This window comes from Phyllostomus discolor, chromosome 6 (genome assembly GCF_004126475.2).
Source record: "Phyllostomus discolor isolate MPI-MPIP mPhyDis1 chromosome 6, mPhyDis1.pri.v3, whole genome shotgun sequence".
Classification (NCBI taxonomy): domain Eukaryota; kingdom Metazoa; phylum Chordata; class Mammalia; order Chiroptera; family Phyllostomidae; genus Phyllostomus; species Phyllostomus discolor.
Genome location: NC_040908.2, coordinates 163,675,380 through 163,703,326, shown reverse-complemented (window position 1 = coordinate 163,703,326; position 27,947 = coordinate 163,675,380). Strand labels below are relative to the sequence as shown.

General features: G+C 48.9%; 1 protein-coding gene and 1 long non-coding RNA gene across 2 annotated transcripts; one reads left to right on the top strand and one right to left on the bottom strand.

Moving 5' to 3' along the window:
• Positions 1 to 372: 372 nt before the first annotated feature.
• On the bottom strand, positions 373 to 17,890 carry ASRGL1 (asparaginase and isoaspartyl peptidase 1). Its single transcript, XM_028516361.2, has 7 exons — positions 17,749 to 17,890; positions 16,419 to 16,619; positions 11,762 to 11,904; positions 10,185 to 10,342; positions 2,117 to 2,235; positions 1,232 to 1,342; positions 373 to 825 (listed from the first exon to the last, which is right to left on the bottom strand). Exons 2-7 carry the CDS (start codon positions 16,606 to 16,608, stop codon positions 620 to 622), a joined length of 927 nt encoding a protein of 308 aa, XP_028372162.1. The 5' UTR covers positions 16,609 to 16,619; positions 17,749 to 17,890; the 3' UTR covers positions 373 to 619.
• Positions 17,891 to 22,318: 4,428 nt separating this feature from the next.
• LOC118501384 lies at positions 22,319 to 25,615 on the top strand. Its single transcript, XR_004904026.1, has 3 exons — positions 22,319 to 22,460; positions 24,116 to 24,303; positions 25,480 to 25,615. It is a non-coding gene; the product is annotated as an uncharacterized LOC118501384 (long non-coding RNA).
• Positions 25,616 to 27,947: the final 2,332 nt, after the last annotated feature.

The following is a 27,947-nucleotide window of genomic DNA, read 5'->3' as shown; positions in this document are numbered from 1 at the left end:
CCCACAGATTAGGGAGCTACAGCCACAAGAGGGCCCTTGTCTGGAAACGTCTCTATTAGTAAGACAGAGAAGATCTGAAGTTTCTCAGAAAAATCAACTCACCCTCTCACAGCTGCTTCTACCCAACTTCGCTCTGAGTCCAGTGGACGCTGCGACCTCTCGCGGCTCCACCAGACTCCGCCCCTCAGCGCGGCCGCCCCGCCTCTCTTTCAGGCCCCTCCCCCACTCTCTCCTTCCCACCTGGGCCTCCCCAGGGGTCCTGGTGGAAAGTGCAACCAAGAGAGTGGGGTGGAGGGGCACTGCGGGGGCCAGCCTCCCAATTCCAAGGGGGCTCCCTGCGCCCAGTTGGATCAAGATCATGTCATTTTTTTGTCTCCAACCTAAGACAGTGGGTTATGGGAGAGGCCCAGGCTTACACTGAGCCTCCTACAGGCATTTCTCTCATCCCTGTGGAATCCACCCTGCACCAAACACTCAGGTACTCATTGATCAAGGCAACAAAACAAGTGACAGACTGTAGAATTTTTCCATTTCTAGCTCTAATTGATTAAGCGGAGTTTCCACACCGGGAAACTGTATTTGACCTGCAGGCGGCGTTAGAACACAACCTTCCCAGGGCTTAGGGCAGGTCGGTGACTCTGGTCTCGCTGAGATCGATGCCGGAGTGCACCTTGCCGTCCTTGGCGGCCGCCCAGGGCATGGCCTCGGAGGTCCACTTCGCTGCCCAGTCGCCTGCTTTGCTGACCACGATGATGCCGCCCAAACCTTTGACCTTGCACTTCATATAATCCAACGACATATTAGCAGCCTCTTCCAGTGTCTTTCCTGAAAATAAGGAAACACCGAGAAGTGACACGTCACTTTTGTAAGAATCTGATGGACAAGTCATCTGCAGTGTGGAGAACCACAGTGAGGCCACAGAGATTCTCGGTGGGTGATCTCTGCTGGAGGGCTTCCGAGCAGGACCCGCACCGCCCACGGCCCTCCTGGCCCCAGCCTTAGCAGGCTGCCCTTTCTCCGGCGCCCAGGCTCCAAGCCTCTCCACCGGCCCGGACGTGCGGCAGGCAGTGCTCCTCACGCTCTCCTAGTCCAGCTCCCATCCCAACAGAGGGTGGGAAAGAGGCGAAACAGTGTTCCCCCGAAAGCAACATCTGCAGCAAAGGGAGAAGGGTTTCGGGGGCTTTGCCATCGCTTTACAAACAGCGAGACAGCATGCACTTGTTCCACGAACCTTGCTCTACATGGAAGAGGGTGAGTCTGGCCAGGTTCACCTTCAGGATGCTCTCCCCGTGCCCCGTTGTTGAAACGGCTCCGATGCCGTTGTCAGCATAGCCTCCGGATCCTGCCCAGGGAAGGAGATGGTTCTGAGTAGCAGTGGAGAGATTCCAATGCGTACTGCACGTCTAGTGCTACGTAAATGTTCTGTCCCAAGGAGCGCCAGCGTGTAGACAAAGGCCTTGGGGTGCAACGGTGGATGGCCAAGCACCGTGTGCTGCCCTGGAGTCAGGAGGACGAGGGGCGCCGGGGCGGGCGGGGGGCAGTAGGCTTGACCTTCCACGGGGCAGCCGCTCCAGGACAGCTCCTCCCGAGCCCCGAACCTCCGGTCTTCCCCGGGTGGGAACGTGCACAACCACCCCACCCCCACCCCTTGCCCGCTCCTGGGAGTTAGCCAGAATCCGCTTCAACCCTAACGCAAAGAACCTTTCAACCTGTAACACTTCTGCAGTAGCAGGGCGTCACTTCCGTGCCATGCACATGTCATAACTGCAACCTTAAATTCTCAGCTTTCTTAGTTCCTTCGTTTGCACCCATGCCTGGGGAGAGGTTTTGTGTATTTAACCCTTTGGGACTAAGTCTGTGGGCCCTGAAACTGGAGCTACAGAGAAGAAAGAGACACTGCGGGTAGCTTGGGGGCAACCCCACAAGTCACATGACCGAGGACAGACAGAGTGCCCGCGGGACACACGGCAGCACCTTCCCACCCAGCTGCCGCTCCCAGAAATTCTGAAGCTGCCACCAGGAGGAGCAATAAATGAGGAAAGAGGAGACGGGAAGGGCAGAGAGTGGGGACTCGGTGACAGGGAAGGAGGGGGCGGGAGCCCCCCGCCAGGAGTACCTATACACGGTGTGTCCCCCACGCGGCCGACCATTTTGTTCATGATGCCCCCTGTCGAGGTTGCATAAGCCACATTTCCCATGCAGTCCAGGGCGACGGCTCCCACGGTTCCCAGGCTTCTGCCAAAAATAAGGAGACAAAAAGTGACAGGTGGAGGAGGAGTAGCAACGCAGCCTGGACCCCATACAGGCGAGTGGCACATGCGACACGCTTCGGTCCCGGCATTCCGGACTTGCCAGAGGGCGGAGCGAGATCAGTGAGGTTACAGACACGCCTTCAGACCTCCGCTTGAAGGGGACCTCGGGCCCGGCCACACCAGCCATCCGCGGGCTGTGTGCCTCAGTGTTGCCTCATTCCCCTGCCTGCGACATGGGGGTGAAGGCAGCTGAGTGCGTCTCCCACCCGCGTGTGCACAGAAGTCTCCGGCTCCCTGCCCCCCTCTGCCCCACCCGCCCCCAGACCCCGAGTCGGTAGATCTGGGGTGGGACAGCCTCCCAGGTGACGCTGATGCTGCCCATCCGGACCTCACTTTGCCTATTTCTGAGGCTGGCCGTAAAGGTGATAAAGGGTAACTTTCCCCTACCATTCTGTTTTACATCTTCATGTAGAAAAGTGGAAGACACTGCGTGTCAGCCCTCTGCCTGCCACCCGGATTCCATGGTGAGCATGGTGAGTGACATTTGGGCACGTTTGTAAGTGCTGGGACACAGCTGTGAGCTGCGGGGACAACGTTCCTGCTCCCACGGGGCTGCTCGGGCCAGAGGGTAACAGAGCCACAACAACGCCAGGTTGTGTGGAAGAGCAACAAAGGCTAAGACAACTGCAGTGGCATCTGGGGAGCACGACTGTGGAGCTGTGCTGTTTTACGGAGGGCCTGGGCCTCTTGGAAGGAAGTGTGCTCCGGGGCAGGGGCAGGAGCGTGACCGCTCACATCACGGAATCTCAAGGAGGCCACTGTGGTCACAGAGAATAAAGCGAGGGAGAGAGTGCAGCAGCCAGACCGCCACAGCTCTGACGGGGGCGGGGCGGAGGAGGCGGTGACCGCACAGCCCGGGGACCCCGGTGACCAACAGACAACTCGTGCCCGTTGCCCTGGCTCAGCAGTGCCCCTTCACTCTCAGAGTTTAAGTTCCAGTTTGAGCACAAAATCCTGTCATCATCCTGCTTACGGGCCACTGTAAGGCCCTCATGGAGTGACGTGGGAGGACACTGGAGAGCTTGAGCCGAGATAGGTCACCACGCGAGCTACGTTTGAGAAGGAATCACATTCCCACCACCGCGCCCACCACGAATGGCTGAAACCAAAGGCCTGGTGTTGAGTGTGGGCATGGCTGTGCAAGGGCTGGAGTTCTCCCTCCAGCGCCAGAAAGGTGAATGGCCACAGCCCCCTGGAAGACCACCCGGTGGCGCCTACCAAAGCCCACTCAGCGAGCACATTCCTACATTTCTGCCCGATAGCAATGTCGTGCTCCCATTGCCAACCCCCACCCTGTTGTCCATGCTCATGGGTCCTTTATACATGTGGGAGCGTGGGGTGGAGGGTGGGTAGGGGAGAGCAACGGGGGAAGAACTGGAACAACAATAATAGAACAACAATGAAAAGAAATGTGCCACCCTGCTCACCAAGGGCACCGCGTGTTCACAGCAGTGCTATTGTATTGCCACAACCTGGAAACGACAGGAGGGCTCCCAGTGCTGACCCACCTGGAGGGCAGGCAGTGAAGGGAAGGGACTGGGGGGCAGGTGTGTGGCTTCTGCAATGCTCTATTTCCTGCTCTGAGCGCTGAGCCCATGGGGTGTCCACTCTGAAAATTCACCACGGTGCACGTGTGGCTCACGCACTTCTGCATGTATGCTCTGCTTCTGCAAAAGGTTATCTTAACAACTACTGTGGTTGGTGTGTGTTGACTGAGGGAGATAAGACGGGGGACAGACGGCGGCCTGTGGGGGTGGTTTCAGTGGAGAAGGCGAGAAGTAGGCTGGGCTTGGGACACTGAAGGGTGAGTGGGGGGATGTGCAGGTGCACTAGACGTGAGAGCAACTCCAAGGCTTTCGGGCTCCAGAGCTGAAAGGCTGCAAGAAGCATTGGTGGCAATGTTGGAGACCGTTAGGGACAGGTGTTTTGTTTTGTTGGAGTGTGTGGCATGGAGGGTGGGCAGGTGGGGGGGGATAAAAAGTTCAGTTTTGGGCACCAGACTGAGGCACCTGCCAGGCCATCAGGGAGTGTCTGAATTGCGCTAGACATAGCCTGGCGTCCGGGGGCTAGACAGGGAGATGTGGCATTCTGTTTAGAAGTGAACAGGAGCCCACTCACAAAAGCCAGCTCCAGATAGCTGACGACCTGAATATAAAACGTAAAACAACATTCTTCAAGAAAATCTAGGTGGCTCACGTCTCAGCACGGGGGATCCTTCTACGTTTCTAGCCTCACGACCTGCACAAGAAAAGGGAGTGCGTGCACTCGATTACAGGAAATGAAAGCTGACACGTGGCAAGATGCCATAAGCAAAGTAAAAGCAAGATTAACAACTACAGATCTGGGGGAAATTTAACACAGACCAGATAGGCTTAAGACTGATAAGGAGACAAAACAGCTGAAGAGACAAATAATCACAGTACAAAATGTGCAAACTCCTGGCAAGGAACGGCCCTTGACAAATGCGGAACGCTGGGCTGTTCAGTTTAAGGCGACAGCTTCCTCCTTCCTGTGCCAGATGAGGAAGGAGGTGCTGGCAGTCCTTGCTGGTGGCAGGCCCACCCCCAGCACTGGCCAGGGGTCAAGGCAAGCATACAATACAGATGGGGGCCCACACTTCATGTTTGATATCTGGAAGTTAGAAATGTGTTCTAGTATTTTACTGTGATAAATGCACCTTAAAAATACAGGGTCTGCTTTCCCACTAAGATCAGGAATAAGACAAGGCTGTCCACTCTCACCACTTCTATTCAACACAGTATTGGAAGTTTTAGCCACAGCGATCAGACAAGAAAAGGAAATAAAAGGCATCCAAATTGGAAAGGAGGAAACGAAACTGTCACTGTTTGCAGATGACATGATAGTGTACACAGAAAACCCTATAGACTCAGCCAAAAAACTGCTCAACCTCATAAATGAATTTGGCAAAACAGCAGGATACAAAGTCAATAACCAGAAATCAAAAATACAGGGTCTGGCACAAATAATGCCCCTTTTTTATCACATAAAAATCTTTTATTACAAAATCATACGCATGTAATTCTGTAGCATAACAACATCACTCTCAAGCACACCATATGGCATTTCAGGTGAAATGTTCACATTGCTGTCCATCTCGTGCGGGGCATTCACACACCCACCAGCCACACTTCGTGGCGCTACTTCTGCCAGACCCTGTATACTAAAGCTACGGTTCTCATGTGACTGAAAGTCAACAAACTACTGACGATGAGTTAATTAGTATTGTCCACATCTGAGTCCTCTGTTGATCTGCTGGGTGAGTGAAAACACACACACACACACACACATACACACACACGATACATAACTTGTGTATTTATTCCACAAAATTCACTTTTCTTGCTTTATACTGATTATGTTCTCCTAATTAACATTTCTGTACATGCACACTCTATACAGAAGTACCAAATAAGACAACTTTTCTTGAGTCATTGTTGTTCTTAGCAAGTTTTTAATGAGTTTCAGCTTGGAGCAGCATCACTCTGCGGAGGCAGTAGCAACTGGAATTTTCAACGGAATTCTTAAAGTGATACGTCGGTTTGGAAATGGACCCTGGCTTTGCCATCACCCACTCACGTGCCGTATGGGATCACATGGGATACGCTGTCACGGAAGAGACCACTATTGCATTGACCTCACATTTCACAATCACTTACGGTTGCCATTTTCATCATCTCTCAAGATTTAGAGCCACGTAGAAGATCTTAAGTTCTTCCACATTTCAGTGCTGGTATACTATAAAGAAAACTGCAAGTACGTTGTTCAATTTTCTTCAAAACCCTCTTCAAATGATGCTACGCTCTGATACATAATGAAGAGAGAGAAAAACAGCCTCTGCAGAAACTGGTTTCAGGGTTATTTGCGCTCGAATCTTCTCCAAGTCGGGCCGATGTTTTTGTTTCCTTGTTTCAGTTTCCTTATATTTTTCTTGGAATGTCATTTTTCTTGCATATTTCACAGGCAGTTTTGGTTTGGTTTCTTTAAACTTAAAAAAATATTGTTAATCTTTTTGAAAATGAAATAGCCAACAGATGTTTTTCAAAGCTTTTGTTAAGCTTATCAATAGAAACGGACAATTCAAATTAAGTAATTGTAGAATCTAAGTAACTGCATAGATTCAAAACTTCACTTTCTGTTAGAGTCAATGATTTGTTCTTTGAGAATCTCCTGTGGTTTTGATGAAAATTTTTTCAATTTTGATCAAAATTAATTTTTTTTACTTCAACAGCATTTAGCTGGTCCTCCCACCACGCGTCTGAGATTCATCACAAGGTCAGACGAGAGTCTAACTGAGCTGCTCCGTCTTTGGGCAGATCGGGAAGACCTTGGACCAGGCCCTTCGCGGTCCCACATCCTCTCCACTGCTCGGTTTGCCGCCGAGGGCACATCTCCTGGAAGAACTCAAACCGTGAGCTGTCTGCGTCACATAGATAGTTCTGGGTTCTGGGACAAACTTCATGCTTACAGGCCTTTTAATTACCAACCACGTTAGCTCCATTGTCATAGGCTTGCTTTCGATAGTTTAAAAAATTAACTGTAGTCTAAGATAAAAAAATTCTTCCCAATTCTTCTCTTTATTCAAGACATTGATTTAGGCTTGTTTTTCTTCTCTGGGCAGCGGAACGATGCATATAATGTTAGTTGTTCAACATGTCTTCTCACCATGGAACATTCTAGTTGAACTGAGTATTAAAAACATTTTGCATGTGCCCTGGCTGGACTGGCTCAGTGGACTGAGTGCTGCTGGCTTGTGAACCAAAGAGGTGCCAGTTGGATTCCCAGCCAGGACACATGCCCAGTAGGGGGCGCACCAGAGGCAACCACACATTGATGTTTCTCTCCCTCTCTTTTTTCCTCCCTTCCCCTCTCTCCAAAAATAAATAAATAAAAATCTTTTTAAAAAAATAAAAAATTTTACGTGTGGTTTCATCTTTCACTTATTACCCGTTAAATGATTCTGTATCCTGTAGTCTAGATAATCATCATTAGATTCATTATTATCTGTCTTAATTACATGTTTGGCATTTTATCAAATGTGGAAATAATTGTTACTAAACCTAGAAATTTTCCACTGTTTCTTGTAAACATTGTGTTGATGGCAGCGCGAAAAGCATCATGAGGTGTGGCTAAACACTGGACACGTGGTATCGTTCCCCCAAGGCTGTTACCCTGATGTTTGGTACTGTTTTCCCAGTGTTATCAGTTGCCGGTTGTTTATTCAGCCTGCCCCCCAGTGCTAGGACCTCCCCGTGTCCTTTCCTAGGCGTGAGTCTCTGCCACTAGCAATTAGATCCTCCTCTAGTAACGGACATAATGTTTCAGGGATTTCAGCTGAGCTGTTCAGGCTGTGGATTTGGAGAGAACAATGCTGTTACTAATTTTCATTGTTCTGATGAGTAATTAGATCTCCACCCAACAAAGAATTTGTAATGACCCGTCTGCAAATTTTATGTGGGTTTTCCTGGAAGAAGAGTGCTTACTTTTACTGTTTTGTTTCTAAAAATGCAAGCAGAGTGCTTCTTGAAGATTTTTCACTTCTTCTTTTTTTTTTTTGTGAGTTCCACTTTAGTATTCTTTTTCTATCAAGTTCTCAAGACTCTCACTCATTTTTAATCGTCTAGAGATTAAAAAATGAGATGTAATTATACTGAATGGGTAAAGTTAGAATATATTTTCATAGAAAAGAGTGAGCAAAAAATGGAAAAAAATTGCAGATATAATTTCAAAAAGTTAGCTTTGCCCAAAATATGCAGAATTATCTATTAATATTAGTCAAACCATGAATTACGATAATATTAACATCAAAATTATTTAAAAGCTGAAAATGTTAACGTTATACTTTTGAACATTTAACTAAATCTTTTCAATAATTTTATAAGAATAAAACCATTCCTAATTCTCATATTCAGTGTCCATTTCATTGCTGACCTAAAGAGTTGGTTCTCCCTGCAGGCGGTCCAGAGCAGTGCCGTGCACGCGGCCCAGCAGGCGCTCACTGCTGTGGTGCTGAGCCCCGGACACGGGGTGACCGGGGGTGGGGTGGGGGGAGGCCCGCTGTAAGTGTGCAGTACACACCAGGGTTTGAAGATTTAGTGTGAAACAAGAAGATAAACTATCTCAAATAATTTCTTATATTGATTCCATGTTGAGATAATACTTTGGACATAATGGGTCAAATATAGTTAATTTCACCTCTTCTTCTTTAAAAGAGATTTTATTTATTCATCTTTAGAGAGAGGGCAAGGGAGGCAGAAAGAGAGGGAGAGAAACATTAATGTGTGGTTGCCTCTCACACGCTCCCTATTGGGGACTTGGCCTGCAACCCAGGCATGTGCCCTGACTGGGAATCGAACCGACTACCTTTGGTTCACAGGCCGGTGCTCAATCCACTGAGCTACCCCAGCCAGGGTTCTTTTTACTTTTTAAAAGCATGGCGCTCATATTTGTAGTGGACACTGCTGGTGTAGACCTGCACACACGTACAAAGGTCAGAGTGGCAGGAGTCAGCCGTCACGAGCAAGGCTTGCAGATACTGCCCTAACTCGTGAACACCCCAGGACCACGAGTCTCAACGTGGAGAAAGGGAAGACAGCGGACATTTGGCGCTATGGAGGAACAATACTTGGTTACACAAGAATTTGACAAGTTAGGAACTTGCCTTTTCTCCTGCTGTTCGACTCTCCCCCACACTCCACAGCCGTGCCCACCCCTGATACCTGCAGTGGCACAGTCTGCAAACCGTGAGACTCAGGGGCCCTTTGCTTCGGCGACACAGAGCAGGAGATGCATGGAAGCATTTCCCTGGGGGTTGAATGGTGTCAGTCACAAGAGCGGATGATGAGGTGGGTGATGCTGTGCCGGTGCTGAGTGGCAGAGGTGCCCCAGCTCCTGTAACCCACCAGCTGTTCTGCATAGCTGTGACACGAGGGTGCTCCCGCGTGCAGGGCGCGGGGCGGAAGCCCTCCTTACTGTTATCTAAGAGCAATGCGGGCTGGTGGAGACGTGTGTTGTTGTACAGTGTTTGGGAGACGTTGCGGCAATGTCTGTGGGATGTCCACGGACCACTGAATGAGCAAGCCCACTGCTGCCGCTCCAGCCTGCAGACACAGCAGCAGGCTCGGCGAGGCTCTCACCAGCTACCAGGGCCAGTCCCTGGCAGAGGGCCAGTCCTGGAAAGCACCTTCTCAACCTGGGCAACTTTCTCCTAGTACGCCTGCCTGGCCTCTTGACCTCCGATCTATTCAACTAGACTTTTCAGGGAAAGAGCCCAGCTATGTTTATTTTGAAAAAGCTCCCTAGGTGATACTGAAGTATATGTCTGGTTAAATAGTACAACTCTAAAAAAGTATGCAAAGTTAACAGGTTATATTTCACTATAAACTTCCAGGCCATATTCAAATTATATTTTTCAGACTTTGGTTTAAATAAAGGGGAGTTTTATTTGGGATCCTGACCTCTGCACCACAGAAAACCGCAGTTCAGAACGCACAGTTAACCCGAACCCCCAGGAGCGGCACTGGCTTCTCCCCACTGCGAAAGGGCTCCTGGGGTGCACAAGACGCCAGGGAGCCTGTTTAGTCTGCTCAAGGTGACAAACTCATCAAGAAGCACTCAGGGGGTTCACACATCAACACCAGGCATTCCTCTGTTGAGTCATGTTGGAGGAGGAACTCTGTTAGCTTAGTCTGAGTCACTCCTCATAGGAGTAATACACGGGGGTTAAATGTAAGAATCAAAAGAGCAGTCTCCCCATTACTCAGAGTGCATTATTGTGCTCAAACAACGAACTGCCACGTGATATTTGACTGACTTAGTCAAAAGTCTCCACTGTGAGCCTCGGAGGGCACTTACATTTGCTGGTGCGGTTTCTGAGCAGCTTTCTCTTGCTTCTCTTTCTGCAGGTGTCTGACGTTTCTCTCGGTTATCAGCTGCTCCCCAGGAACCGTTGGGATCCCCATGGCGGCTGCGAATTCTGCGGCACCCTGGCCAGTCAGGAAGCAGTGAGGTGTCTTGAACCAGAAAGAAGTGGAAAAATGGTTAGTTTTTGAAAAAGTTAAAAATATCTTAAAAAAAAAAGATTTTACTTATTTATTTTTAGAGAGAGAGGGAGGGAGGGAGAAAGAGAGGGAGAGAAACATTGTTTGCCTCTTGCACACCCACAACTGGGGACCTGGCCTGCAACCCAGGCATGTGCCCTGACCGGGAATCAAACCAGCAATTGGTCTGTGGAACAACACCCAACCCACTGAGATATACCAGTCGGGGCAGTTTAAAACATGTATAGTAAAATGACAGCAAACCCACAATTATTAACAACCACACCTGAAACAAAAGCCAAAAGAAACTAAGCAAACAACTAGAACAGGAACAGAAGCACAGAAATGGAGATCGCATGGAGGGTTAGCAACAGGGAGGTGGGAGGAGGAGAGAAGGGGAAAAGGTACAGAGAATAAGTAGCATAGATGGTAGGTAGAAAATAGACAGGGGGAGGGCAAGAATAGTATGGGAAATGTAGAAGCTAAAGAACTTATGACACATGGACATGAACTAAAGGAGGGGAATGTGGGTGGGAGAGGGTATGCAGCGTGGAGGGGAGTGAAGGGGGAAAATGGGACAACTGTAATAGCATAATCAATAAAATACATTAAAAAAGAAGTATCAATTAAATGAAAAAAAAAAAAAAACCCAAAAAACCTTTTAAACTGTTCCTACTGTGAGCCTTAAAAATGCAAATTTCAGTGGCTTGCTTTTCTGATTATTGAAAGAAGCCTGGCTCTGAGTTTTGTATTTTGCTCTGGCTGGTGTGGCTCAGTGGATTGAGTGCAGGCCTGTGAACCAAAGGGTCGCTGGTTCAATTCCAAGAAGGGGTAGAGGCCTGGGTTGTGGGTCAGGTCCCCGGTAGGGGACATGAGAGAGGCAACCACACATAATGTTTCTCTCCCTCTCTTTCTCCCTCCCTTCCTCTCTCTTTAAAAATAAACAAACAAAATCTAAAAAGGAAGGAAGGAAGGAAGGAGCGAGCCTGGCTCTGAGTTTTGTATTTAAAGAACCCCCCCCAAATGATGGCATATTGCTAGGAATGTGACATATATGACCTTAAATTTGGAGAACTTAGTCTATTTGTATTTAACATATGCTATTAAATAGCGGGTCTGTTCAGTGCACCTGTGTTTTATACATGTTGAGAGAAGGCTGAACACAGGACGATGACATGAAGACAAGGGAATCACTGGTCCAGGGACTTCCAGTCAAATTACATTGTCCGCAGAGCCAGAATCCTGGCTTATCTGAGAAAGTCAACATTACTTCTGTTCTTTTCTATAGTTTTCGGAGAGTGGCCTCAAGCATTTCCGTATGGTCTGTGCCCTTTAGTCACTGAAGTTCGGCGGTGACGATGCCGTAGGAAAGGGTGCGATGGCCACATGTACCTTTTCCATGACGAGCCGCGCGAGACTGATGGGATTTGCGATGCACCGGATTGCGGACACGGCTCCCGAAGACAGGTCTTTCCCGCTCATGATGCTCGCATCCATCTCCACCTCACCATTGGTGTTCAAGACGGAGCCACAGCCTAGACCCAAAGAGAAGTGGAAAGCACGAATTTAGAAGTGGCTTCAGAGTTTCCTCTAAGCTGCCTCCTTCAATTCACCCTCCACTCCATTGCCAGAGGAGACAAAAATCTGACTTGGTGCCCCATGGCCTGCAAAATCGATAGTACGAAGCCTTCCTGACCTGGCTTCTGACTTAACGTTTCCAGCTTCATCTCCTCTCCTTGGCCACATGTTACTGAAATAATTGACTTCCCCTGAATGTATCGTAAGCTCTCATTGCTCTGTGCCCTTGGCAATACTGTTGTCTTCACCACTAGTATCCTTCCTCCCGGGTTCTCTGCCTAGGTTGACGCCTATGCGTCTCGCTAATCTTAACCTCTTTGTGACTGTCTCCTCATCTGTACAAATGGAACAAGAACAAAGCTCAAGAATATTCATTTATATTATTATTATTTTTACTCCTCACCGGAGGATATGCTCATTGATTTCATTTTTAAACTTTTTATTATTTTTTAATCCTCACCCCAAGATGTGTTTTTATTGATTTTAGAGAGAAAGGAAGGGAGGTTGAAAGAGAGAGAGAGAAACATAGATGTGTGAGAGGATCATTGATTGGTTGCCTCTTGTAGGTGCCCCAACTGGGGACCGAACACACAACCCACTCATGTGCCCTGACCTGGAATTAAACCTGCAACCTTTTGGTTCATGGTGGGGGTTCTCCAACCAACTGAGCCACCTGGCCAGGGTTGCTCATTGATTTGAGAGACAGAGAGAGACAGAGAGAGAGAGAGAGAGAGGGAGAGAGAGAGGGAGAGAGAAACATCGATCGGGTGCCTCCTGTATGCACCCTGCTCAGGGATTGAACCGACAACCTTTCGGTGTACAGGATGACACTCCAACCAGCTGAGCCACCTGGCCAGGGAAAGCATGTTTAAAGGATTATAAAAATATCCAGTTCCTAACAAGGTAAAATTCAGGGTTTGGTATCCAGTAAGAAATTACCAGGCACAAAGAAACTAGAAAATCTGACCTATAATAAGAAGGGAAAAAACATCCATCAATGGTAACAGATCCAGAAATGACAGAAATGATAAGAATTAGTAAAGCAGCATGTTAAAATAGCTGTTATAACTATTGTTCCATATGTACCAGAACATGGAGAAAAATATGAAAAGGGTTCAAAGAGAACTTCTTGAGATGAAAAAACAAGTCTGAAACAAAAAGTACTGCATGGCGTTAATACCAAGGCAGGGATGCAGATGGAGTTGGGATCGAGCTACGCGGTTGGACACCGAGCTGGTGCCCGAGGACGGCTCGGCGCCATGGGAAAACCCACACGCGCTGGGATGAGGCGCAGAATCTTAGGAGAGAAGGCGATCAAAGGGAGCAAAGACGAGTCTTTTCTTCAGAAGCTGCTGGAACAACTGGACACCCACAGGTAAAAAAAAAATGAAGCCAGATACTCTCCAGAAAAATGAACTCAAAGTGGATCACGGACATGAAGGTAAAGTGAAAAACTATAAAATGCCTAGACGATAACACAGGAGAAGATACGGACCACCCTGGGTCTGGCTTTTTAGATGCACCGCCAAAGGGCTGAACCACGAAAGAGAACACTGAGATGGATTTCATTACAATGGAAAGTGTTTGCCCTGGGAGAGACACTGTCAAGAGACTGAAGACACAAGCCACGACCTGGGAGGAAGCGTTTGTGACAGACGCACCTGATACAGGACTTCTATCCGCATGTGCAGAAAACTCTTAGAACTCAACAGTAAGAAACGAACTTGATTAAAAAATGAGTCGAAGACCTTAACAGACACCCTGGCAAAGAAGATACATGCAAATAAGCATATATGACAGATAAGCATGTAAAAATCAACTAGTTTCATATACTAGCAGTGAACTAGGCAATTGAAATTTTAAAAAGTAGCATTTACAATACCACCACAATACATGAAGTTGTTAGGTATAAATCTGACAAAACACAACATACGAATGCTGAAAACCACAAAACACTGACAGAAGAAATCAAAGACCTAAGGACGTGGAGGTACATACTGTGTTCATGAATCGGAGAGCTCAGTGCTAAGATTTTAATTCTCTCCATACTGATCTACAGATTCAACACACTCCTAATCAGAATCCTGGTAGAATTTTTTTGCTAGAAATCGACAAGGCGATTCTCAAATTGGTGGGAAAGGCAAATAGACCAGAACAGCCAAAACAATCATGAAAAAGCAATGGAGTTGGAAGACTTAGTATCTAATTTTAAGACAATATAAAAGCACCGTAGTTAAGACGGGGCGGAGCCGGTGAAGGAATGCACATGCGGATCCGTGGAACAGAACAGAGGCCAGAAACAGAGTCTAGCACATAAAGCCAACAACCCATTTGCAACAAGGGTGAACGGGCAAGGCAATGGGACTGCTTTTTCAACAACAGGTGCTGGGCACAATGGAGCAGAAACTGAACCTTGATATGTACCTTGCACCACATACAAAAACTTATTAAGAATGCCTTGATCACATTCTCGGAACTGTACACTGAAACAGGGGGAATTTTACTGTATGTAAAAATGGCACTGGAAAAAGCCCATTAAAATTATATGGTATTAGGTTAGTGGGTTCTAGATCTGGTACTTCAGAGAGGGTGGATAAATAAAAATCCCGTTATCTCAAAGCCTCTGTGAGAGCTAATCCAATTGAATTCTAGGGAGGAGAAAGTAACTAGTTAAAGTTCTGTGTTAAGTACTGCTTAACTCTAGTGAAAGCAAATGGTCATTATTCGGTTGCCAATCGAAGTCTTTACAGAATTTTTCTATCACTCTAAGAGTTCACTTTTTTCCAGTGCTGGTTTCTAACAAATAAACTAATTTTAATAAACTAGGTATTATGACATAAGCTTTAAACCTAAAGTGAAATCCATATTGAAATGTGAGTACAGCGTAGACACAGACCATGTTTTTATAAGCATTGGGATAAGCCGAGTCACTGTGCGAATTACTGACCCCTAACGCAGTCACTGCCCAGAGTCACCTTCTGTCAGAAGCTCCTGAATAGTTGTCCCAGAGGATTGGAGCGCAAGCTACCAGGAGTACTGTTTGTACTGACCTCAGCGGGGTGGGGGGGGGGAAGCGAAGGGGAAACAGAGGTCAAAGGGGTGGGCAGTCCACCGTTAAAAGTCCCACCTCTCCCCCTCCCTCCATCTCTCATCTCCTCTTCAGCCCTACTCTCTCCGCTCTCCACGTGCTGAATAGCGGAGGTCTAGGGAACCGGAACGGACACGCTCCGGAAGGCAGGCCCCTGTTACAGAGCAAAGTCACAAGGCCTAGCTGCTGAGTTCCCTAACCCGCACGTCCTTAATTCACGCACAAGCCTGATCCTGTTAGAGAAGGTGGGAAACCAGAACCACCTGCTCCAGATCAAGGGCCTCTGTGAGTGAGTGGTGTGTGTCACCAGGAGGGCAGCGACTAACAGGAGTTTAGTGCAACGAGTGTCCCACTGAAACAGCAGGCTGCCCCTCCCGCCGGCAAGGGGAAGCATCTGGCACATTTCGGCTCAACGAACAGCCATGAACATGTGGTTATGCCTCAAACTAGTGTCAGGCTGATTTATGAAATTTTGCATAAGTGTTAAAGAGTGCTTAGCAAAGGCAAGGGGACAGGACAAAGAGTAAAGAGTTGATGACTAATTGGTTAAGATTTCCTGAAATTCTTTTCCCTAACAGATGTTCGGTGGGTGGCATAATTCCAAGAAGTATTTTAATCCCTACATCTTAGGTTTTCTACTTTAAAATAAAGCAGACACGAGTGTCTTCCAGCAAGTTACTGAACCTTTTTGTGCCTTAGTTTTCTCATCTGAGAGATGAGCATAACAATTCCACCTAACTCACAAAACTATGGTGCAGATTAAATTAGTTAGCTGTGCACATTTCTTAGATCATTGTTTGGTACACAGTAGTTATGATTATTATTACTCTGATCAATTGAGTGAAAGAAGGCAAACACAAGAGAATCCATTCTGCATGACTGCATCTATACGACATTCTGCAGAATGAACGTTAAACTAGGGTGACAGAAGCAGATCAGTGGATGCCTGGTGCTGGGGATTAGAGAGGAGATTAACTGGGAAGCAGCACCAAGCAGCTTTTGGGGGTGATGGAAATGTTTTAAATCTTGATTGTGGTGTGGTCACACAGGTGTCTTACACATTTTTCAAAACTTAAAGTAGGCACAGTATACAGTATGTAGTCCATTCCCATTCCGCCCCCCCCCCCCCCCCCCGGCCACAAAAAATGTAATTAAAAAGCCTCTTGGGATGTGAATTCTAAGAAGCAGGTTAAAGAAAAAAGAAGGGAGTGGAAAGGTTTAAAACTTCTTAAAGCAACTTGGCCAACAGGTAATAAGAGAACAATTAAACCTCTTGAGCATATTAAGTTCTACCACAAAGGTGACTGGATTTGTTGACACTTTAGAAAGGTTCTGATATTCTGGGGGAGAAGCTTAACCTGGTTAGTTGCGCTGCAAATTTACCTGCGTTGAACTCCGGATCATTTTCCAGGACGGTCACGGCTCCTTCCACAGCGTCAACCGCGCTCCCTCCCTCCTTTAGGATGTTGTACCCCGCGGTGGCGGCTTGGATGATTCCCTGGTGCACCCGCTCTTTGCGGTCCTTGGAGATACAGCTGGCTCCGCCACCGTGGACCACGACCACAGGATTCATGTTGACGGACCCTAGCGATCAGGAAGACGACAACGTCTTTTTAAAGGGCTCAGGAAAACCTTGACTGGCACAATTTCCTTGGGAGTTTCCCTTGGGGACAAGGTCCAGCTTCTGCTCCGGGAAGAAGGCAGGGCTTACAGCTCAGGCAATTTCCTTCCTTCTTTCTTTCGTCTTATAAATTTTTTGTCGACATCATCACAAGTGTTCCCCATTTCACCCCCGCCTTTGCCCACCTCCACCCGGCCCCCCCACCCCCTCCCTTGGCCTTCACTGCCCTATTTTTAGTTTCCTGAGTCCTGTTAACAATCTCCTAACCTTTTATCCAATTCCCCCCCCCCCCCCCCCGCAATCTCTCAGTCTGTTGCATGGAACTGCCTTTTGACCCACCGATGCCACTTTAGGGGATATACCCTAAAAATCCAAAAACAGCAATCAGAAAGAATGTATGCACCCCTATGGTCACAGCCGTGTTATTTTCGGTAGTCAAGATCTGTAAACAGCCCACGTGCCCATCAGATGAGTGGATAAAAAAACTGTGGTCACTTACGTAATGTAATACTTTGGGCTGTAAAAAAAGATAGAACTTTTACCCTGTGCGACAGCATGGATGGACCTGGAGATTACTACGCTAAGCGACATAAGCAAGTCAGAGAAAGACAAATATTATGTGGTCTCACTTATATGTGGAATCGGGCAATTTCTTAAAACTAAGAGGGTTGGTGCGAGAAGAGGCGGCTGGGTCTGAACTTTGCAGGAAAACCCTAGAGCGCCCCCTGGCGTCCGGAGTTTCCCCGGCCACACAGGCCTGGGGCACCTGCGGGCCTCAATTTCTCCGAGCACCACTGTCCCTGACTCACGTTGGGCCACGGGCCGGGGGTGGGGGTGGGGGTGGGGTGGGGGGGGATGCCAGAGTGGCGCCACGGGCTCCACCTCGGGTCCCGGTTTTACAGGCATGGACTTCAGGGGCCAACTATGCGCTGAGGTCCCGCCCGTTCCCCTCAAGCCGTAGTTCCCGGGCGTTCCTGGGCCTTGACATCCCAGCAGTGCTATCTCATCTGCGCCCTCCCGCCTCGAACCACCAGCTCCAGGAGGGTTCTTCCCCAGGCTCGGGCTGCTACTAGGGCAGGGCTATCGACTAACCGAGGACGCCGGGGGCTTCAGGATGGGCGAAGCCGCCCCGTCGGCCTCGGAACGTGCACCGCCCAGGCTCCCCGCGAGGCAGCTCTGAAAACCGCTGGGTTAGCAACTGCCCTGCGTGCAACGGCACCGAGGACACCTCGCCCTCGTGCGCAGGCGCACCGCGCAGATTTACCGTAAAGCTCCGAAAGCTCCGACTGCGGCCGTGGCCCAAAGTGTCGCACATTTGCCCGGTCTCCGCTTCTGGTGGACAAGAGTTGTCTGGCTCCCAGACAGGGGACGTCGCTGTCCCTCCCACCCAGCAGAGATTCCTAGTGGGATGCTGCGCACCTCCACCTTTTCCTCCTCTTTCTTATAAGGCTGGAGAAAGGACGTGCCAAGTGTCAATCAGTGGTCTATGGCATCAAGACCAAGGGGAATCTCCAATTTTGGGGTTCCGTGAAGGTTTCGAAATGGAGAGTGTGATCCCTAAGGAAAAGGACACCTACTAAGAAGGGCTCCTGGTGGTTAACTGGGCTCAAGTTTTAAAAAACAGAACCTGGCAGCTATTTCTGCACAGGACCTCTAGGGTAAAGTGCACTTGAGGGAGAACCCCGCGCTTAACTGCCTGCTTGTGCTGTGTTCCTGCCACCTGAGCCAGCCCTTATGAAGGAGGCCCTGGAGTCCTGTTTCAGCGTAGGCAGAGGCCCTCCCCATGTCCCTTAAACGATATTCAAACGATTCCCCTGCTACAAATATCCTTAGCTTTGTCACTATCATCCAATGTAGGAAATTAAGGTTTCTCCGCACAGAAACATATTTCAAAAGGAGATTTAGAGGGAGTTATACTTGCTTAAAAAATAACCCAGAGCCAAACTTCCAACTGTCACCACAAGGTCATGATCAATCAGAGCCCTGGACCACAGCGGAACTCAGCACATCACCCAGGACGGAATCGGCAGCCCAGAACAGCCATGGGTTTAATCGCTGCATATCCTCCTCTGAAATCTGCCTTCCACCAAAAAACCACAGGAAGAGATTAACACAGGGAAAGAATAAAACAGTAAACCCAACAGTGTGGTGGGAAAAGAAACTGACAACATTCTGTTAGAAGTGTTCATGCAGATAGAGAGCAGGTAGGATGAAGTCCACTGAGAAATAAATCTGGGGGAAGAGAAGCCCAAGCGTGTGCTGGAGAAAACTCCTTCAGAGTGAGCAGATTTCTGTGCAAAGGAGGAATGGAGGGTCAGGGTGGGACGTGAATAATTGTTAACGTGGAGAGGAGGGAAGGATGAGAGGAGGAGCAGGTGACCAGTGCCGGGCAGCTGCCTCTCTCCCATTCCCTGGGTTTGCTCAGGACGCGGTGTTTCACCACAGAAGACAAGTCAAAGGTGGTACAACTGACTTCCTGTAGGAGCAATAGGTTACAGGTCAGCTGACGACACCAAAGTGTCAAAACAACACTGCATCACAAAATGTTATATAGCGTTAATTATCAAAAGAGCCACAGATTAGCAGTTTCTGAAGTACTGGCAATGGTGCTGATCTCATGCTTTAGAAGATGTCAGGAGTATTGGTTCAGAGAATGTAAAGCATTGGGGTTTTACTGTATGTGGGTACTTTAAATTTTCCCTCCAGCTGGGAGTCAGTTGGACCCCGAGTCCTGTCCGGGATGGGGCTCCTCTCTTCCCTTTGTGACTCTACAACTTACGCATTTCTGTGCATACAGTCCTGTTAGCCATAAGCAGCCTTCCCTGGTGTTTATCAGCTTGTGTCCGATAAGGAAAAGGAAAAACACTGAAGGTCTATTGAACCGGAAGAAGCTCAACAAGGAGTTGATAGTAAAGGTGTTTGCAGGACTGGAGAAGTGAAAAAGAGACTACACAGGCTGCCCGTTGACTGCAGAAGGCAGGAAGACCGTTTCTGGAAGTGCAAGAGAGAAAGACAAGTGGTATTGCCTAGACCCCATGGCTGCAGGAGAAGCTGAGGCTGCTGCTCTTGGGACTGAGCTGACTGAGCAAGAACCCAGGAGCCTGCCCACGAAGCCACGGGTGTGGCTCAGCCTCCCTGGGCTGCTGTGGGTACCACACGCACCACTCCTGCCACCCCTGAAGTGGGCGATGTCAAAGGTGAGAACTATCGCATGTGCCTGCCCTCTTCCCAGCTTCAGTCTCCCACCAGAGCCTTCCATGCAGATGCTAACAAGAAGGCAGCTGGAGGGGGGCCTGGGACGTGAAACTCGAAGGACTTCAGCTCCAGTAACAGAGGTGAGTAGGACAGACAACTCTGGGATGGAGGCAGGAGAGATCCTGTCTGGCCCAGTGACGGTGACCCATGGAGTACACTTCTTCTTCTCTCAAATTCTTTATGAATTGGAGTCAAACTGGAGGACGACGTATGCAGACCACCACCCAGGCCACAGATGAAAGAATGCTGGAGCTTTTTATCTGATGAACAGTTTCCACTGAGTTTCAATCCCTTACCTACACTTTTCTCTTCTCATAGAAAGGTCGGTTGAAAATGGAATTGAAGACAGTCTGTTAGGGTACAAACTCTCTGTCTTCTCAGTTCATCGCCATCTGAATAAAGTGCCCATAAAGATTCAGTCTCTGCCTGCTATTGGTTCTGGTAGGCGACAGGCAGCACGGACACCAGCTTTTCAGGGTTCATATATATAAAAGGCAGGAATATGAAAGAAAACAAAGGCATGCCTAACTAAAAAAATTCAGAAATGAGACAGATTGTGGTGGGAAGAAAGTCCCCAAATAAATATACTAAGAAAATTTCCCCACAGTGAAAAATATGAAATGGAGTAGCTCACTCACTTTCCACACATTTTTGTGACTTTTTGGATCATCACCCCAGACAAAAGTGATTCTTTCAAGAAGAAATGTCACTGAACAGTATTGGGGGTTCTGCTGCACGCCCCCATCCTCTAAGTAAACATCCAGAGGCAGAGGTTTGGTGAAAACAGAGGTCATTTATTCAAAAGCTGCATAATTTCAAAAATATGGCTAGCTTCCTCCTCACAGCCTGTTCCCTCTGGAACACCCAGAAAACACCCTGCCGCCCTCTGCCAGAGGGAGACAAGGTGCACCCTGAGTGCCTTCTCCTGTTTAAAAACACAGCCCTTTGGGAAACTGAATGTGGCCGCTACACAATTGTCCAAGCCACTTGGCTTTGTTCCCCTTCACTCTTGGGCCTCAGGCTTCTCCTAGAATCTGCCTTTCTCCCGCGGTAGCCAGTGTCCTGCATGCAGCACAGTGCCCTCTCTTCCACTCGCTGCCCAGCACCTGTGCCCCATCCCTCTGGCTGTCAGCTTGTTGGTGCATGCAGGGCAACAGGCAGAGTAGGACAGTGCAGCACCAGTCACTGGCTCCTCTGCCCCTTCCTGCACGGGGGACTGGGGGCAGTTCCTGTCCCCTGGCCATGGAGCTTACAGTGCCCACTGGTCTGCAGGCACTCTGAATTCCAAACACAGCAAGCAAGGGGGAGAAACCAGCATGTTTCATCCCACTCTCTGTTTTACATCTTCAGGCCAAAAATGTGTCTAACTGAAGGGTTCTGCTTCCCCAGCCAATCCTATTCTTTTCCCAAGTCACAAAGCCATCCCTGTCCCACTGTGCACTGGTGTTTCAGGGTAACACACATGGATTCCTGTGGTCCCTACCAGCCACCTGGTTTATGGTATCTGGTCTTCTCTCAAGCTGTTCCCATGGCTTCCATGTTCCTAACACCACTTCATCTCAAACTCTGTCTCTCCTAAGAGGATCTGATGAATTCTCCTCTGTACCCATACTGCTTCCTAATGCCTTTCCTCAGAAGAGTTCATGCCCCTGGGCTGCTTTGGGGTGCATGAGTGTAGCAGGGGACAGGAAGAGAACAGTCCCTGTGCCCACAGCTGCTCCTGGGACCCTGAGGACCCAGCAGGTGCTACCCTCATAACAGACAAGGGAACTATCAGTTAGGAGTTTCCTGCTTAATTTGATGGAACCCTTGCCACACTATGTTTCAACCATTAGATGAGAGTCAGAAGGTGGGAGATGGTGAAGTAATCTTCCTGTTGGCACAGTGTTCTCTCGAGAGCCGGACACCACTGATATCTTCACAGGTGTCCCCACACCACTGACATTTCTACCTCCACTGCCCAGAGTCACCCTGAACCTGCATGCACCCTGTTCCACTAAGATGTAGCACAAGCAAATATTCCAGGACTATGTGCGTATCCTCTTCTCTGTGCCAAATGCTAGGCTGAGACAGATGAGCAAAACCAGCCACTTCCCCCATCTAAGGAGCTAAATCCTAAGGAGGCTCCCACCAATCGACTGATTTTACATTTCTGAAACTCTAGTTAAGGACCTGAATCCTGGGGAGGGTGCCTGCTAATCAAGTGATCATACTTTTCTAAAACTTCAGCTTCAGTTTTTACCACAAAGGAGATATGCATGGTACCAGCAATGCTGATGGTTGACCAAGTCATTGGGGTTGTCACCATGATGGTTGGCATCAGGCCTCAGTGAGGAAGGGAGGGCTGGAAGCCAGGCCTTGTGTCCTGCCACATCTGAGTGGGCAGGACCTGTGAGGCTGACTGGGTACAAATAGCCCTGGGCTCCCCAGGCTGCTGAGTCCAGCTGCTAACTGCTCATTGTTTGCTAAAGCTGAACTCAAGGCAACATCAACCATGAGACTGTCCCTGTGTGTCCTGCTGATCACTCTGGCCCTTTGCTGCTATGAGGGTGAGTATCACTCCTTATCAGACTGCCACCAGCCCAGGTAAGCAACCTTCTATGAAGTACGTAAGTTATGTGGGGAGGAGGGGTGAATATATCAGAACCCAAACCAGCCCCACTATTTGTGGACTAGCCCACCAAATGCCAAAGTCTCCTGTATCAATTCACAACACCCTGGAACTTTCCAGAACACCCTTTGTGGACACTTTGAAGAGCTTCCCACCTGAAGCCTCACTTGCCATCTAGGGCCTATATTCAGAAGCAGCAGGACGAGATAAGATTTGGTTGTGCATCACGGTCTGCCACTCAGCAGCACTGTGACTTGAACAAAATACTCAACCTCCCCAAGTCTCCTCTCATCCTTGGTTTCCACAGCCACCAGCAGGAGCAGCTCTGACCACACAGTGATACAAAGGGTTTCAGGAGCCAGCTCTGGGTCTCATCAGCCATTCCTCTTCACAGAGTCTTTGGTGCCAGCTGAGTCCATGGCTCTCAAACTCTGTCTTTCAGACTCATAGAATGCTCCAGCTGGGAAGGTTTTAGGAGAGTTCTCAATTCAAAAACAGCCAGTGTGGTCTGGCTCCCCCAGGAATCAATCAGGAGCAGCAGCACTCAACACATCCACACACACAGCTCCTTTTCTGGGAGTCTTCCCAGGGTTGGAAGAACCAGTGCAATCTCAGAGCAGCACTGGCTGTGTTTCTAGATGACTTCTAGCCACTCATCTGACAATACTTTGTTATGTCATCATGCCCTCGACTCTGACCCATGTTCTTTTGACTCTTTTTCTTTCCTCTGACTCTCTGACCTCCTCCCCTTTCCACGTGTATACTCTGATCTGACCTTTCCCCTTCTCTGCATAGTTCCTTTCTGTTCAGGTCACATGGGAGCCTGGCAGGACACATTCTCCACCTCAGGTGGTTATAAAGACCTGGGTGTAGAGGGGTGGAGGGGGGGTATGGAGAATCCAGACCCAGAAGAGTGGTGACTTCAGGTCTCAGCACAATCCCGACTGAGGTGAAAACAGGCCTAGTTGCCACCTCCCACTGTCTCAAAGGAATTCTGTATTCAGTGCAGACAAGAAGAGCTTGTCTTGGTTGGTGTGTAAGCCTCAGATTCCTTTCTAAGCTATTTAGCTGTCTTCACCCAATGACATAATTCTACTGTTTAGTTTGCTTTCAAAAGAACATCTGTCAACATTCCATCGTTGTCCCTGCTCCTCTCCAGACTTCTTCCCTATTCTCTGATCTCTGTGAGATTGCCCTCTCCCACTCTGCTGGAAAGACTGTCAGTAAGAGCTCCTCTCCCCTTTCGTCCAAGAGAAAAGAGCGTGTCACTGCAATGACAGTCCAAACCCTGATTTATGAAATCCAGGGAAACTGAACTTCAGTAAAGCAGGGGAGTCTTGGAAAGGCCTGCATGTGCTTTACAGAGGAGAACCACTGAACTGGGACACCGTGAACGCGTTTTCCAGGACCAGCCTGGCTACCTTCCTCTGTGATTGAGGAAGTCACCACTTCTAGGATTTCTTGTTGTCATTACCACAGTTATGACAGGGGACCATAAAACCCCCTGGCATTCCTGTCTAGTAAAAAGGTCAGGGGGTCATGGGGGGAAATGTCTTCCTTACAACAATTGTGTTTCTTTTTCTTCTGCTCCAGCAAATGCAACAGCTTGTCCAACTTTTATGAATCAACTAAAAAGCTTCTTTTTTGATCACCCAAGTCTCTACAACATCAAGCTTCTGACATTTTTTCCATCTAGAGAGGCTGCTGAGGCCAAGATGAATATGAAGAATTGTGTGAATCTTATCCCCGGAGAGGGCAGAGGGAAAATTTACAGTGTTCTGGTAAATTGTTTCTTTTTCCTCAGTAGAGATTTCTGCTCAGCTGCACAGCCAGGGGGGCAAATCAGGGAGGTGCACTGTGGGCACAGGGCGGGAAGGCACCTGTCCTTCTTCTCACCTCTGACAGAGTGGCCTGTGGCCACAGGGTGGATAATGACACCTGCTGAGCTAGACTAAGGCTGCATAGTAGGTGTAGCATGTTCCTCCTTCTCAAGTCGCCTCTTTGTGCACATGTACCCACAGTGTCCTGGGGAGGACAATTAGGGCCCAGGTGGTGAAGCTGATGGGCAGAGACTGCTGCCTGCCTGCCTTGGGGTTTTTAAAGGTTGGAGGGCCAGTTTCCTCACCCAAAGGCTCAGTCCCTGGGGAGTTTCATGGAGGGAGGGGAGTGGTAGAGGGAGACAGCATGGAAGGGAGGGGCACTAGCCCAGGCCATGGGTCAGGATGGAGGGGTGGCTGGCTGAAAGCTCCACCAGCTCTCAGAGAGTGGGTCCCTCCCTGTACCTCTGTACCATTTTCCCAGCCCTCACTTGTCATAGCCTGCAGGCACAGACCCTCCCGGTTATGTCACCCATAGACTTGCATGGAGCTGAGACACTTCTGTTATGTGTTGGGGAAGAAATCAGATATTTACAATCATTTCCCAGCTCTTCCACCCCTGGAATGAGGTTGGGTTTGGCACAATCTCCACACAAGCTGGATGCTCAGTGTGGGAATGTCCATGTGCTGTCAGGTTGGTCTCCACACAAGACACAGGACATCTCCTGCAGACAGAACATCCCATGTTTCCTCCCCCACCCCCATTCTTTTCTCTCCCCTGCATCCAGTTTTGAGTGAAAACATAGAGCCTTTAGACCTCGGACTCAAAGGGGGGAAATCCTGGGCTGCTCAGTCCACCCTTGCATCTTTCCTGGCTCCATTAGAAACCAGAGTCCCATGCCTGGTCACTCAGGGTTTATCTGTCAGGCTATAGACATGTTCTTTTCTGTCCTACATGGTTTGTGATGGGTGCACCAGGACTATTGAATTCCCCACCTGCTTGGCTCTCCTGCTTCGTGCCTCCATGTGTCTTTGCTGGGTGTGATGTCCTTCACATGTTGATGTGAACAAAAGTCCCTGTGAATGTGTCATCTCCAGGGGAATCATCATTGACATCCTCTGTCTCTTTCTCTATTTCAGAAATATATAGAATCTAAATGTAACAACTAGACTTGAAATATCTTACACATGACAGCCTCTGTCATTCAAGGGTGGACTGATCACCCCCAGATGTGAAGATTTCAACGTCTTGCTCCAATAAAGTACTTTCCCTGCACTTCTCTCCCTGTCTTGTTTTTGTCCAACAGTCTGTCCCTGGAGTTGGGGTGGTTCTTGTCATGAATTGGCCATTAGGTGTTGTCCATAGTACATTCTAGAGACACAGTTTCCAGTGACCATGGTGGCCTGAGGGAGGGATGCCAGAGAGACTGCTGGCTCAGAAGCCATCTCACATCCCTGCACACATGCCCAGTCACAGGGCCAGGAAAAAAAGGGGGTGAGGGGTCAAAATCACTCCAAAGGGTCCCACCCCTGGGCTTTGCTGAGGGAACTGCTGCCTCCCTGAGCAGTCACACCATTTCCAACCAGCAGCCCCACTGCCATTCCATTCTCATCAGAAGCTCAACAGCCTGCCTGGTCCTCACCCCTTACTGGGTGTCCATGCTGGGAGGGTCCAGGGTAATTTGTTTTCTGTCCACTTCTCACTTTGTAGTGAATTTCAGGGCTCAGCTTTCAGGAAACTCTTCACTCACAGCACACGCACATTGCTCACCACCCTTGGTAAACACAAGGACTTGTGATGCCCTTGGGACAGCCTGAGAAACACAGACAGGGCCTCATAGGGAGCATGGAGGCCCAGGGTTGGTGCTGCACATGAGGGCTAGAACGACCACGAGCCTGGGCCCTCTGACCACATCATCCTGCTCACCAGGCTCTCTACTCAGCCATCCTTGTCCATGTGCCATTCCTCCTGTGTTTTGTTGGATCACACATCCACACAGGACTAGAGGTGGTCATGAACACAGCCCACCTGCAGGCATGCAGTCACACCCAGACACAAACACAGAATGGCACTGCCGTCCCACTGGTAGCACTTTACTTTTCCATGGTGTGGTATTCACACCACAAAGTCCATGGGAGACCATACTGACTGAAATGACAATATCAAAACACCATTGTTCACATTGCTAAAACACATAAGCCTTCACATGCATTGAATAGCCCTATGAGCAACATTGTCCCAGAAGATTGATATTTCAGTCTCATTTCACCCTGACTTGCCTCCAGAAAGGTGACAGACTCTTACCACCATGGCCAGGGGGATGAAGGATGTCCTCCTACCCACTTCCCATGAAGACTGCCTCTGTGTCTTCTCAGAATCAACTGGGAAGACACCAAAAGACAGTGAGGCCCAAGCCCCACTCCAAGACCCACATGTGAGGACATCTACAGTACAACTCATGTGGTTCCCCTTCCTCATCTCCTCGTTCTAGGAGTTCAGCACTCAGCAGAGCAACTTTGGCGGCTGACAACAACAGTGATCCAGGGAGGACATCAAGGCTGTGCATGGCCGTCAGAGCACCCAGCCTCATGGGCTGTCACCTGGAGAACTTCCCCTGACCTCTTCCCTAGCCCTGGGAACCTAGCCTCTGAAGGTCATTGGGATGTTTCCCTGTTGTCACACTGAGAGACTTAGGGCATCGTGAAGGATCCTTTTGGCCGGGACTTGCTGGCCCTGTGGGAGGTGAGAGATCGCCTGACACCAGGGTCAGGGTGGAGGAGAGATGTGGGAGAGGGATGGCTCCAAGGGAGAACTACTGAGCCAACCACACTGCCACTGGAGATGGTGAAAGAACCGACTGGGACTGTGTCCAGTGCCAGTGCACGTACACTCAAATGAGGATGAAAAGCCCACCTTAGATCTGTGTATTTTACCAAACACACAGGAGACAGTCCCACAAACTGTAGCTCTCTGAGAGGCAGCAGAGAGGTGACAGTGAACGGCAAGGGGGTCTGTGTGTGGATCCTCCCTGAACACCCTGTCTCGGCAATGCTGACATGTCACGTCCAATCTTCTGTTAGATTTGCCTCTTGGGTTTTCCTTCTTGGAAGAGAGCACAGATTTTTAGAAAGTCTGGCTCAAACCCACTCACTGAGTCTCTCCAGGTACAAAGGATGGACTTCTTCCGAGTCTCTTGCTTTCATCTCTGAAGCCTCTAACTCTGCCTAAGGACACACATTATTCTCTCTGCCAAACTCTGTTCCTCAAACCAACTTACACTCTGTAACAGGGTCAGTGTTCAGAACCCAAAGCCCTGCCTTGTCATATAAGCTTACTTAATGCAAATGTTCAGTGGTTCTCCACTCTGATGACATGAGATTCATGACTCCACACACTAATTAGTGTGCTCAGGCCTGTGTGATCCTCAAACTTCACCTTGGGTCCAAACAAACACTACTTCTTCATCTCTCTCCTTTACTTCCACCTTCGCTCTCTCATATGCTAACCCTCCTCTCTGACATACTAGAGCATTAAGGTGGGAAGAGACAAGAAGACAAGAAAGAACTTTCTCAACCTTTATGGAAGGAAAAGCAAGGATGGTAATCTC